Source organism: Camelina sativa, chromosome 20 (assembly GCF_000633955.1).
Source record: "Camelina sativa cultivar DH55 chromosome 20, Cs, whole genome shotgun sequence".
Taxonomy (NCBI): Eukaryota; Viridiplantae; Streptophyta; class Magnoliopsida; order Brassicales; family Brassicaceae; genus Camelina; species Camelina sativa.
Window position 1 is genome coordinate 5,850,301 of NC_025704.1, and position 13,079 is coordinate 5,863,379.

Here is a 13,079-nt window from a genome sequence, read left to right on the forward strand (position 1 = left end):
TGCCTATTATCCATAAATTGATTTTCAACCTTTCTTCCACTTTGTCTTACTTGCTCCTTTTTGTAGTTTAGGGGTAATTGATTAACGGTCGAGCCATTAATAAGTGTCTAGCTAGAATGATCAAATTTTCATTAGTGATGAGTGCACCTTTTAGTTGATTTCTTTTATGCATATTATATAGAAATATAGATATATGGCAATCCACCTACCAATTTATATATACACCCACATTGATTTATATCCGACTTCTAGCAATTATGTGTGTTTGCGTTTTAAAATGCAAAAGTAAATTAAAAAGATATATATATATATATATATATATATATATATCTATGTATATAATCTTATTTAGGAGATTGTGTAATCAAATAGACAAATAATAATTTCTTTTAAGTTTGGCTACCTCACCGAAAATCAAGAACAACTAAGGCTCGCATAACCAAACCATATTCAACAAGTTTGGAGAGATACTGATTATGACGTCATACCGCATCAATAAAAGACCTCAGTTCATCGAAACGAATTGTATATATGCATGTAATATACGTACATCATGAACATGACATATATCTATATATAGTAATTATACACATACAACTGTTACTATAGCTACATCGCACGCTTCTTCTAGAGAGCTAGTTATTATCTCAAATGATGGATACAATAAAGTAACTTCATATCATATGCATGCTGACTTATTTAAAATCCTACGAGTCGAATTCATGAAACAAAAAGTGTCCTTTCCATTTATTTTTTGATGAAAGAAATAGAATTCAATCCCTAAAATTACGTACGATGCTTCTCGTGCAAATTTTAATCATTGATATCTCATATCTGTGCATTTATGCGCTCGCTTGCCCATAATACGCTATAAGACTTTATGATCCCTGAATTAATTATTTGGTTTTTTTACACAAAGAATAATTACGAAAACAAAAACGAGACTTCTTTTCTATGATAAGGGATCATTCATTATTTCAGTAATTATAACGTGCATGGAACGTCATTAATGGTATTCTTTTGATAATTACAAAACGATGCAAGCCACATGAATCTTTTAGACGTCGTACCAAAATTGCATGAGACTTTTAGATACGCATTTTAAAAATCTAACCTTATATATACGTGTGTTTACATTTTTTGAAGAACTTGCATTTCCTTGCTTCCATGCATTTATATAATACACATATATAAAATAACGCATAGAAATTTCTTAGAAATACGTACCAATATATATACTCATTTACACACAAGAAAATAATATAAAAATATTAAAGATTAATTAAAGAGACAAACTTAATTGAAATGATATTCGATTAGAGTATAAAATTATGTTTGGTTGTAACTTGTAAGCATGTTTTCCTTAGAAGCTTAGAGGTCTATTAAAATTAGTTAATTTGAGATGCAGATAAATTTAACTATAGTATTTAGGTCAACTAATGTTTAAAATTTAGTCAAATGACTAAGTTTTGTTGTCTTGTTGCATTAAGCCATGCCATGAAGTATGACAGATAAGATCAATATAAAAGTTCTTTGTGGGTATCCGTATCTTTGTACTCTCTCTCTCTCCCTCTCTCTATACACAAACATATGTGATATATCCATATCTTGATAAATGATAGGGGTTTCATTGATTAAGCTGTTTATTTCTTTCCATCATATCTCCTTTTTTTTTGGGACAACAGCCCTCATATCTCTTTCCTAGCTAAATCTATACAAAATCTACATAATAAGATACATCTTTGATACAGTATTTTATACTATTCATTTAATAGTTCATATAAAAAAATTAGCTTATACAGCACATATGTTATCTGTAATTTGATCATTAAATAGCATATTAGCGCGGATAGCTAGAGAGAAATGCAAAATGATAGCCTAATCAGATCATCAATAAATAGCTTTAAAGACTATTAGTAATTTAGTATCTGAAATGTCTTGATTCTTGAAGGTTGGTTTTCAATGGTAATTTAGAAAAAAAAATTATGAAACTCGTAAACAAAATAGGGTTACGTTCACAAGGTATCATGGACTGTTCTTTATTAGATGATCATTAATTAAAGTTGCAATTATGTTCATTCTCACACACACAATATATATAATTTGTAAATGTGTGTGAAATGTACTCCATAATTACATATAATGATGTGAATGTGTGTGTATAATAGATTTGGGTAGGGCATAGGTATATCAAGAGTGAATAATAAATATGAATGTAATGATTAGGCAGCCATAATCTGACTTCGTGGAGGCATTGTTCGTCCATTTTTGTCTTTCTCCCTCTTTTTAAGTTTCCTTTGACTTTTTAGACGTAAGAAAAGTAGAAACAAAAGGTTTTAAAAGCTAAAAATATTGCATAAAATTTCAAATTTCTTTTTGCGCCCACATGAATTGTTTTGTCAACTCGTTCGTTTTTTCTTTCAACCAACTCGTGTTTCGTTCCATAAAATAAAAAAGAAATTCTCAAATGATAATCACTTTTTGGTTTTTAATCGTAATTCAATACTCTCAAAATGATTTCAGCCCTTTGCTGGTTATGAACCTTTCAAACTCGTTGCTATATTTTTGTCTTTATATAATTACATTTTTATATATACTTTTTCATTTAATTCACCATATATATTTATCTAGTTTTTATAAAATTAGTACCCTTTTTTTTGTCAAACTAAAAAATATTAGTATTCCAAAAACGATCTCTTGTTTTTAACCGTCGACCGTAGCACATTTTTTTTCTTTTGGTTCTGATTACGTTTTCATTGCATGAATATGTAGATTGTAGTTCTAGTACTCTTTATTTAGCAGGACTGCAGGAGATTCCTATTTATAAATTTGAATAAAATAGGTGCTGATCACATCTATTATATTTTTCTTTCTTCAATGGACACTTAGCATATAATAAACTTAGGTTAAGCGAAACCGTCATGCTTATGTTAGAAGTGGCTCATCATCAACACCAGCAATTTCTTTCTCTCGCCTTGGTATGGCTAATTGTTTGTTAGTGTCTCGTGTAGGACCCTTTCCTTCACAAACCCTTAATGAATTCGGTGCTTGAAAAGCCTTTCCCCATCAACCATACTCATATCCTCTTTTAAGTGCTGCACTTTCTTAAATTTTTCCATCATCCATCCACATCTATCTATCCAAATTTTAGATGTTTTCCTTTTGTTTGGAATCATACATCATGTCTTAATCAGCAAGACTTTGTTTTAATTAACTTCTCCACTATATTTTCTGAACAATACATTCATATTGAAAACTCTCTGATCCTCGATCGTAAAAGTAAAAGTTGATTCATGTAACGTTCCAACCATTTTCTTCGGTCCATGGACGTCATCTTCTTTTTTTAGTTTGACATGGGGATTTTCTTCGATATATTGCCAATTCGTCACGCCTATTGAAATGTGTTTAAAAGTTTTTATCAGTAGATCACCTAACCAACATTTTTATACGGGTCAAATCAAACTTAACCACACAACTGTTTTAAAAAAAAAGCTTAATCTCAAATATTTGCTCTTGTAAACCATTGGTGAAACCTTGCTAAGCTAGGCTAGCAGAGGTGCCGCACCTCATGGTTTGGCAAATCAGAAATGGTCTTGGCCCCACCAATATAAACAGTATTTGGGACCTCCATTTCTTAAATTTGATTGGCCCAATGTTTGAAGTTGTTCCGTCAGAAATTCTTTTACTAGAGTGCATTGTCATTCAACATATATCTGTTTTTTTTTTTTTTTTTTTTAATTATAGAAAATATGTCGAAGAGAATAATAAAGTAAATTATGCCAAAAAAAATTATGAACCAAACAATATTTTTTAACAACATTCATCTATTTTATTTTATATATTAATTATATATATAAGCACGCGACTTTCAAAATCTATGTATCATATGTTGCAAAATATACCGATCGAGTCCAATGTCTTTGGGTAGGCTTGCTAGTAAATATTTTTAACATAATTAAGAAGCTAAGATGCAACTTATATATAAGCATATATGACATTTATGTTTTATTTAATGAATAAATAATGTATTTTACGTCGGGCAAAAGCAATGCATGAAGTCGCCTTCAACAACAGAATCATTGCAATTTGCTGAAAGAAAATTGCATTTTTAAAAAGGAACAAAATGGCACTAAAGGCCAGATAAGGGAGCAATGTACATGATACCCTTTTAAGTTAGTGATGCGATGCATGCAAACCATTTTAATATCTATGCATATCCGACTACGACTGCTATGGTCCCTATTTTATATTCAATTTTACATCAATTCATTATATATTTCTGTGGGTCCGTTTGATAATTAAATAAAAAATAATAAGATGTTGATATGTGAGATAGAACAACACTTTCATATGCTAATTTTGTATAATGCTAACTAAGTATAAGAATAATGTATAACAACCGTAGAGAATATTTCATTTGGTACGTCTTTAGATAATTAATACACCGTATCTAACAGCAGCAACTACATTAATTATAATATATATATATTTTATATTTATATACATAGTCCCACTAAAAAAAAGAAAGAATGTGAGCTAAAATGCTTTTTGGGTCGCAAACCTTAGTCAGCAAAACGTAAAGAGAAGACGTGCATGAGATGATGGTGAAGTTTTCATGGGGTAGTGTCTCCATTGAGTTTCTTCCGTTTAGAAATCAACTTTAGTTTTATCACAATATCTTTATATTTATTGATCAATTTTTCTACAACTATCGTTTCTGCAAATATAGTAAGAGTTCAACTATATAGAGTGAGATGTATAATTAGATAAATAATAGTAGGAGATACTCAGAAATTACGATATACTCTCTCCGTTTCAAAATATAGAATGTTTTAGTGGAAACACGCCTATTAATAAATAGTTACTTTTAAAAAGTTTAACCAATTATAAACAAGTCTGCATAATAGAAAATATAAATTTAATTTAAAAGTTGCATAGAAAGTTGGAAACATTCTATATTATAAAACAAAAATACTTTTCTAAGCATCCTAGATTATGAAACGGAGGGAGTATTATATTATTTAACCTTTTTTTTTTACCATTAGTTGAATACTCAGAAATTATGACAGAACATAATAGTCCATATTGGAAAATAGATTACGGGTAGAAAAAAATTGTGGGCCACGAAATGATTAAGATTAAGACATCGTGGGTACCATTCAAATATATGATCAAGTAGTTTGTATAAATTATTGTGTGAATATGTGTTGTGTAGTTTTTTCTTTAGCTTATAATATGTGAAATAAGTGGTGGTGTCATTGTTGTTGGTGTTGCTCGTTCTTTAAAAAGCATAGTGTTTAGAAAATCAGGAATCTCTTAGAAGTAAAGTAGAGATGACATAATTACGGCATTGCGTAGCCACCATGACACGTGGTTTTTTCTCCACTCCGTCACACCTACGATGCAATGATCTCATTAAACCCCAAATTTTATTACATTATTATCACATGATATGGCCTTGGTCTGTTTCTACTCATTTTTTGTTTTGGCTCATCATGTATATTAGCTTGTTTTGAGTGTGATTAACATGTTAATAATGTACGTACTAGTATCTACATGTGGGACTAATAATGACTTATATTTGTGATAATGAAAAGCAGGTAGAGATAAGATGCAGAGGGCAAGAACTGGAGCCAGTGTTGACACTACAACACGTGAGAGATGCAATATGGAGAGGAAGCAGAGACAATTCATCTCTTTCATCACAAAACATTACTTTGCTTCCAAACTCATCTACCTCTGATCATCTCATGGTCCTCCATTATGGTAGGACTATTTCTTAACTATATATACTATCTATTTTATTTATTATTATTTTTTATATAACACCATATATATATATTTCTCAATAAAATAACTACCCACCACATTCTTCTTTTTTTTTTTTTTTTTTTTTTTTTTTTTTTTTTTTTTTTTTTTTTTTTTTTTTTTTTTTTTTTTTTTTTTTNTTTTTTTTTTGGCGGGTGGTTTCGATTATTTATTTTCCATTAAGGCTTTTTCTTGGTGCGATTTATCTGTCCAATGAGCAAGAACGAAAGAGTTATCTAATTCAGTAGGAATATGCATACCCCGTTTGATGTTTTTTTTATTGTTGTATCTTCTGGGGTTGCGAGGAACGTTAACGCATGAAAATGTATTAAATATTTATACACATTGTTTTTTCATGCTATAGTAATATTATTACTCTTACTAATTGCGAGGTGACAATCTTTTGACATAGTTGATATAAAATGTTGCTGATGTTCTAATCTACTGTTTAATTTTTGTCTGAGAAAATGGGCCTTATTGGGCCTACCATCAAAACCAACTCTATGTCAAACTGGATTAGATCTGCACTATCAAATTATCGGCCCGTTACCATAACGAACCGTGATATGTTTAACAAACTGATGATGACACTCACTATAGTCTCTAAACAATCCATAAGGTTATATACAAAACCACTAGTTTAGTTTTTCTTCAAAATCACATTGTGATCAATGTTCTCCAATTTCGAACTTGGGTGACCAAATTGTTGTAGATGGATAAATTGTCGGCGAAGAATGATATACACATAAATCATTGACAGATTCATATTAGATCGTTGATCGAGAGAGCAACAACAAATGTATGAAAAGTGTTGTATTTTTGTAAATTTATATCATTCAAATACAACTCATTTGTTTTGGTCTTACCCCTTCTTGGTAAAGTAACTAAAGTAGACTTACTCAACTCTCTTCTTCTTGTAAGTTGTAACAAAAAAAAACAAAGATGTCTTTTGTCTGACTCCATAATCACACCACCATCACCAAGAATAAGAAGATCTAGGTCTTGCATCTCTCTCTCTCTCATTACAATGGAACGAGCACGAACCGAAAGCCCTAGCTACTTCCGTCAATGGAGCGGTGAGTCAGGAGGCACCACCAATGCCGCCGTAGCTCCTTCTTCTCCGGCGCGTCATCATCACCATGCTCGATCTTCTTCCGTCACTACTATGTCAAACGTCAAACGAGCTCAAAACGTCGCTGCTAAAGCTGCTGCTCAGAGGCTTGCTAAGGTCATGGCTTCACAGACCAACAATGATGACGACGACGATGATGATGATGAAGTCGGTGGTGATGATTTAGGTTTCCGATATGGTGCTCCTCCCCCTCCTCTGTCTTTCACTAGGAATGCTTCTTCCACAATCGCTAAACCTAAACCTGTTGTTCCTCCTCCAAAGATCGCTAGATCTTCCTCCCCTGCGGTAAAGTTGAATCCTTTTTTCTTGGCTTTAGTAGAAACCAAATCCACCCAATTTACCAAATTTGTTTGCTTTTCAATCGTAGAGATTTAAGGAGATTGGTTCATAGTTTCTAATTTTGGAAAAATGTGGGATTTTGTTTTGATTGTTAAAGTTGGGAATGTAGTAGTAAGGGAGAACTATTTAAGGGATGTTCTAATGGGAGAAACTGTGTGGTGTGATTGTGAATTTCACAGTTATCTCGGAACACTCCAGCCGTATCTGTTCGTGCATCGCAACCGCCTGTCCCGCCGAGTAAAATGTCTCAAAGGAATCAAACTACACCAGTTGTAACTCCTAAGAATCAGTTGAGTGAAAAGAGGTGAGAATAGAGTTCATAAACTATATCTTGGTATTACAACTAGTTTAGTTTGTTTTTGTATTCATGACTTGGAATTGTTTGTCAATTGCAGGGTTTTAGCTGATATTGGTCATCTTAATGGAAAAGATTCGAAAGATCAGCATGAAGCATCCGCTCTTCGTGATGAAGTATATGACTGATTCCTTTTTTCTGTGTGTTTCTTATGTGTTGATATTTTTTTAGATAAAATTGCTTGATGGAAACTGACAGTTGCATTACATTACAGCTCGATATGATGCAAGAGGAGAATGAGAGTATTCTTGAGAAGGTATAAAGTCTTTTCTTTTAGGTTTCCATCTATTCCAGAGTAATTTGATTTATATGTTTGAGCTTATGAACAGCTTAGGCTTGAGGATGAGAGATGCCATGAAGCAGAAGCTAGAGTGAGAGAGCTTGAAAACCAGGTAGTTGGGACCAATGATGAACTTGCCTGTATGCATCACTTTTTGGTTTAAAAAAAATACTATACTCACCTTTGAGTCAAAATTTAGGTGACTTCTTTGGGGGAAGGTGTATCTTTGGAAGCTAAACTTCTGAGCCGGTAGTCAATATCAATATAATATGTTGCCAGGTTTTTCGTTTTTTTGTTGAAAATTTGAAATGCTTACATGAATGTGTTTTGTTACATGCTGCAGAAAAGAAGCTGCTTTGCGTCAAAGAGAGGTACTTCAAAGTCTGAGGCTAACTCAAGTTTTAGTATTACGTGGTGATTTTGTTTCCAAATATGAAGATGTTGTTCTGGCTTTTTTAGATTCACCAATTCTCACTCTATGACAGGCGGCCCTTAAAGAGGCAAGGCAGAATAGAGAAGGAACTAATAAAGAGACTACTGCTCTTCGGTCTCAAGTAGAGGTAGGCCCTATTTTATGTCCATGTGTTACATGTACTATGAGGTGTTAATAAGTCAAAGTGAAGAAATCTTATATTTTCTATGTTTCACTTTGATTCAGAATGCAAAACTTGAGACCGCTGCTATAGTAGCACAACTTCAAGGAGCAGAATCTGAAGTCAACGCTCTAAGGACGATGACACATAGAATGATATTGACCCAAAAAGAGATGGTTTGTGTTCATGTTTTTGCATAGTCTACATATAAGCTTATGATAGTGTTTATGTAAGACACCTTTGTACAATTTCAGGAGGAAGTTGTTCTTAAGCGATGCTGGCTTGCTCGGTATTGGGGTTTAGCTGCCAGATATGGTAAGGGGTAACAAACGTACCTACTTAATGGCATAACTAGAACTTTTATGCCATCATGAATCTTTGCTTCTTGACATCTGTGCATATTTGCATTTCAGGCATTTGTTCGGATATTGCTACATCAAAGTACGAATACTGGTCATCTCTGGCACCTCTTCCTTTTGAAATTGTGCTGTCAGCTGGGCAGAAGGCTAAAGAAGAAAGTTGGGAAAAAGGCAAGCAATCACTCAGTCATGTTTCTCAGATATCTGTTGTGAATTGTGATAGCATTCTATAATTTTGATTTTCACTTCTCATCTGTTGGCTATGAAAATATCGGACCAGATTCTGAAGAGAACGAGAAGAGGAGCCAGCTCGTTCAAGATTTAAATGATCTAACAGGAGAGGGAAATATTGAAAGTATGCTCTCTGTGGAAATGGGTTTAAAGGAACTAACTTCTTTAAAGGTTTATTCTCATTATCTCTTGCTTTGGTTCATGCATTAGCCCCTCTTTCATTTTTCTCATGGACTATGTCTGTTCTTTTGAAGGTTGAAGTTGCCATTACTATTACATTAGGCCAGCTAAGGTTGGCCAATACTCGACTGTCTGATGTCGGTGAGCTTCTTTTTGACTTCAATATATTATGTTGCTCCTTGCATTAGCTATAAATGGCGACTTTACCCAGGCTTCTAATAACACCATCAAGATTGTTAAGATAATAGCGTATATGTTCTACTTTATTTCTTTTGTAACCCATTTTAAATGGCTATGCTTCTCTGCAACTGATGCTCGTCTTATTTCAGAGTTAAAATCACCGGGTGGTCCTAAGATCATGGAGACACTTGGTATGTTTATTTAGCTTATATCGCTGCATTCCTAGGTCAACATCACGGTGTTATGAAATTCAAAATATGGTGTAAATCATAATCCACAAAGTTACAATGAAAGATTCTTGATACATGTTCATGAAAAACATAACTCGAGTTTCAGCTTTCTATGTTAACATTTCATATACTACTTAATCAAAGAGAACAAACAGTTCTTCTTATTCTTGAGGATAATTCTGAACTTCGCCTGTTGCCCTTTGCAGAATTGAGTCCAGAAGAGTCTGAGGATGTTCTCTTCAAGGAGGTACATAACTACAAGCCTTTTCTCTGTTTTCTCTCATGGGATTTTCCTTCATCTGATCTCGCCCCTTTTGTACTGAATTCTGTTCTTCTATGTATCTATTGGAGATATTTTCGTCAGCTCAATCATGGCCTTTCTCCATTCTTAACATGAATCCTTTGGAACTTTTGACAGGCTTGGCTCACGTACTTCTGGAGAAGAGCAGAATCCCTTGGCATAGAAGTGGACATTGCAAGAGAACGTCTTAGATTCTGGATCGGTAGGAGCGCACACTCCCCATCTTCACATGACGCCATTGAAGGTACAACCTGACTCACCAAGTTCCTTTTAGCCAGGAGAGGAGTACCCATAACACAATTACTAAATTTGTTGGTTCTAATTTTCAGTTGAGCAAGGACTAACAGAGCTTAGAAAGCTGCGGATAGAACGTAGATTGTGGGAAGCCTCCAGGTCCAGCCAGTAAGTAGTGACCTTGGGGACCTCGGGATCCCAGAACAGTCATGTTACCTCAGCTTTAACAGTACTGTATATCATACATGCTTTCTTCTGTGTGGTTTGAGTACTTTGCAGTCAGGAAAATGTTAATCCAGTTTTGCAAACATAAGAATTGTATTACACGCACTACTTTTGACATATAATATATCCACGTTTTCACGCTCTTACCATCAACTTGTTGGATTAGAATCCAATGTAAAGTATCTACTGATACAGACTTTAAATACCATCACCAGTAATCATTACAAGAACACTTTCCCTCCCTGAAATGGTGAAACCTTCTGGAATCTCGAATAACGATTTCATGTCCTGTAACCAAAGATACATGCTTTGCAAACTCATGACAATCTGGGCATGCCCGAAGATTCTTGAACACCTTAATCGGTTCACGGGCATTGCCATTCACCGATATCAGCCCAAATGCGATGGCAAGTCTCTCGCTATGATCAAGAAGCTGTTCTCTTCTCTCTGTCATACTACACTGAAACATATCACCTTCCATGAAACCGTCAAACTCCTTAAGCTTCTCATAGATCTCCCGAGTTTGTGGATGGTGTTTATCACCCACTATAAATCGATGAATCTTACCCTTTTCTTGGATCCAGCTGCAGCTCAGTTCCTTCTTTAACATCCTCTCATTCATTAGTTTCATCATTTCAGCAGCTTCTTCCCACTTTCCAGCCCAGGTAAACAGATTAAACGGTAACACATATCCAGCTGTATCTTCTGGATCAAGTTGGCGCAGTTCCTCACCAGCAATCTTGCCCAGTTCAAGATTCTTGTGAGTCCAACAGCCACTTAGAAAGCATTTCCAGCTCATTGCATCAGGTTGAAAAGGCATATTCTTCATAAATTTGAGAGCTTCGTCTAATAGGCCTGCGCGGGCATAAATGTCGATCATACAATCATAATGGTCGATAGTCGGAGCCACATTGTATTTCCGAAGCATCGTGTCTAAGTAATGCCTTCCCTGTTCAACAAGGCCTGCATGGCTGCAGGCGGTTAAAACCGCAATAAATGTAACTGAGTTTGGCTTCATACCACAGCTCACCATTTTCTCAAACAATCTCAGTGCCTCAGAGGCATTCCCATAGTAAGCATGACCTGACAGAAAAGCCGTCCAAGCAACAATGTCCGGGTTGTCCATTGACTCAAAGACTTCATGTGCATCATCTAAGCATCCACATTTTGAATACATCGTGATAAGAGCGCTTTCTCCATACTGAGATCCAATCAGACTTCTTTTTATAGCATCTGCATGAATTTGACCACCAATGTTGCAATCTGCGAGTACTGAACACGCTTGGAATATGCTAGTATATGTGAACGAATTAAGAACCGCCGCATTTTTACTTCTCAAAGACTTGAAGGTTTTAACAGCCTCCTCAAACTGACTCATTTGGCAGTATCCAGAAATGATTGCACTCCAGGTAACATCATTAGGCTCACTGATTTCTTGGAATACGCGGCAAGCAGACTCGAAGCTAGAACATTTGATGTAAAAATCGACGAGTGGAGTTCCAACCGAGACTTCAGATTCCAGTCCAAGCTTAGCGACACAGGCATGAATTTGCTGGCCAAGATTAAGCTCTTCAAGAGAAGCACAAGCTTTAAGAACAACTGAAAACACAAAACTGTCCCATTCAACACCTTCGGTTACCAAATCAACAAACAGTTTCAAAGCATCTCTTGCTCTTCCAGCTTGAGTATAACCTACCATCAATCCCGTCCACGCCACTGGTTTCTTCACAGCCATCTGATCGAACACTCGCTTAGCACCCACTAACCAACCACATTTCACGTACATATTCAAGATCCCAATCTCTATAGATGCGTTGCTACATAACCCAGTACGCATAACATGAGCATGAATCTGTCTACCAACGTTTAAACTCCTAGGATTTACCAAAGATTTCAAGAGTGTAGTATACATAGAAGAAGGAGGCTTTTCCCCTGACGCTAGCATTCCAGAGAACAAACCAACAGCTTTATCTAAAAACCCTTGTCCGGCATAAGCAGTTATCATCGTAACTCTCGACGCTGCGTTTAACTCAGGCATTTCATCGAACAACTTATCTGCATCTTCCAAGCTCCCACACTCACAGTACATTTGTAACACACAATTCTGAAGAAACACAGAAGGATTCTCAAAAGCCATCCGCATGCGATCGTGTAAGAGTCTCCCATGAGATAAAGACTTCAAATTTCTGCAAGCCTCAAAGAGACATTGGTATGAATACGGACTAACGGAGACGCCAGCCTTATCCATTTCTTGGAAAAACTCAAACGCTTCGTTGAGTTTCCCATTCTTTGACAACGAAACCAAATGAAGATTCTCTACTTGTCCTTGCTTATGCTCGATTTTAACAGACGAAGAAGAAGAAGTGCTCGATTTCAGAGATACCCACGACGGAATCTGATCGAAATTTGAATTTTTTGTAACCGGAACTCGAGATGGGATGTACGAAGACTGTACAGTGAGTATCGTCATCGTTGATTGAACAATTCAACACAAAAAAGTTTACACCTTTACGAGAGAACAAACGAAAGAGAAGCAAAAAATAAAAACTCGACCTTTTTTTTTTTTACATTAATGGTTGATTGGTGAGAAACGACAACGTTTTCAAGTTTCCATCTTTGGCGTCTCTCTCGT

General features: G+C 35.1%; 3 protein-coding genes across 4 annotated transcripts in view; 2 read left to right on the plus strand and 1 right to left on the minus strand.

The window, feature by feature from the left end:
- Nucleotides 1-5,891, plus strand: part of LOC104769540 — an 8,786-nt gene extending 2,895 nt beyond the window's left edge. Inside the window, exon 4 of one of the 2 annotated variants that reach the window (XM_010493769.2) lies at nucleotides 5,598-5,891. In XM_010493769.2, the coding sequence (XP_010492071.1) occupies nucleotides 5,598-5,783 (186 nt within the window). In that variant the 3' untranslated portion in view covers nucleotides 5,784-5,891. The remainder of the gene's footprint in view (nucleotides 1-5,597) is intronic. The other variant, XM_010493770.2, reaches the window with a different exon arrangement.
- Nucleotides 6,687-10,593, plus strand: LOC109124568 (coiled-coil domain-containing protein SCD2-like). Its single transcript, XM_010493772.2, has 17 exons — nucleotides 6,687-7,225; nucleotides 7,459-7,583; nucleotides 7,675-7,750; nucleotides 7,849-7,890; nucleotides 7,964-8,026; nucleotides 8,114-8,163; nucleotides 8,258-8,285; nucleotides 8,400-8,474; nucleotides 8,573-8,683; nucleotides 8,762-8,822; nucleotides 8,921-9,037; nucleotides 9,147-9,268; nucleotides 9,352-9,418; nucleotides 9,607-9,648; nucleotides 9,894-9,934; nucleotides 10,106-10,232; nucleotides 10,318-10,593. Exons 1-17 carry the CDS (start codon nucleotides 6,836-6,838, stop codon nucleotides 10,392-10,394), a joined length of 1,614 nt encoding a protein of 537 aa, XP_010492074.1. The 5' UTR covers nucleotides 6,687-6,835; the 3' UTR covers nucleotides 10,395-10,593.
- Nucleotides 10,509-12,972, minus strand: LOC104769542 (pentatricopeptide repeat-containing protein At5g13270, chloroplastic-like). Its single transcript, XM_010493771.1, has one exon. The coding sequence runs from the start codon at nucleotides 12,915-12,917 to the stop codon at nucleotides 10,656-10,658; it is 2,262 nt and encodes a 753-aa protein (XP_010492073.1). The 5' UTR covers nucleotides 12,918-12,972; the 3' UTR covers nucleotides 10,509-10,655.

Coding starts and splice junctions, on each gene's coding strand:
- LOC109124568 (XM_010493772.2), top strand. CDS start 6,836: ATGGAACGAGCACGAACCGAAAGCCCTAGCTACTTCCGTCAATGGAGC. Junction 7,226..7,458: donor CTAGATCTTCCTCCCCTGCG/GTAAAGTTGAAT, acceptor TGAATTTCACAG/TTATCTCGGAACACTCCAGC. Junction 7,891..7,963: donor ATGAGAGTATTCTTGAGAAG/GTATAAAGTCTT, acceptor GCTTATGAACAG/CTTAGGCTTGAGGATGAGAG.
- LOC104769542 (XM_010493771.1), bottom strand. CDS start 12,917: ATGACGATACTCACTGTACAGTCTTCGTACATCCCATCTCGAGTTCCG.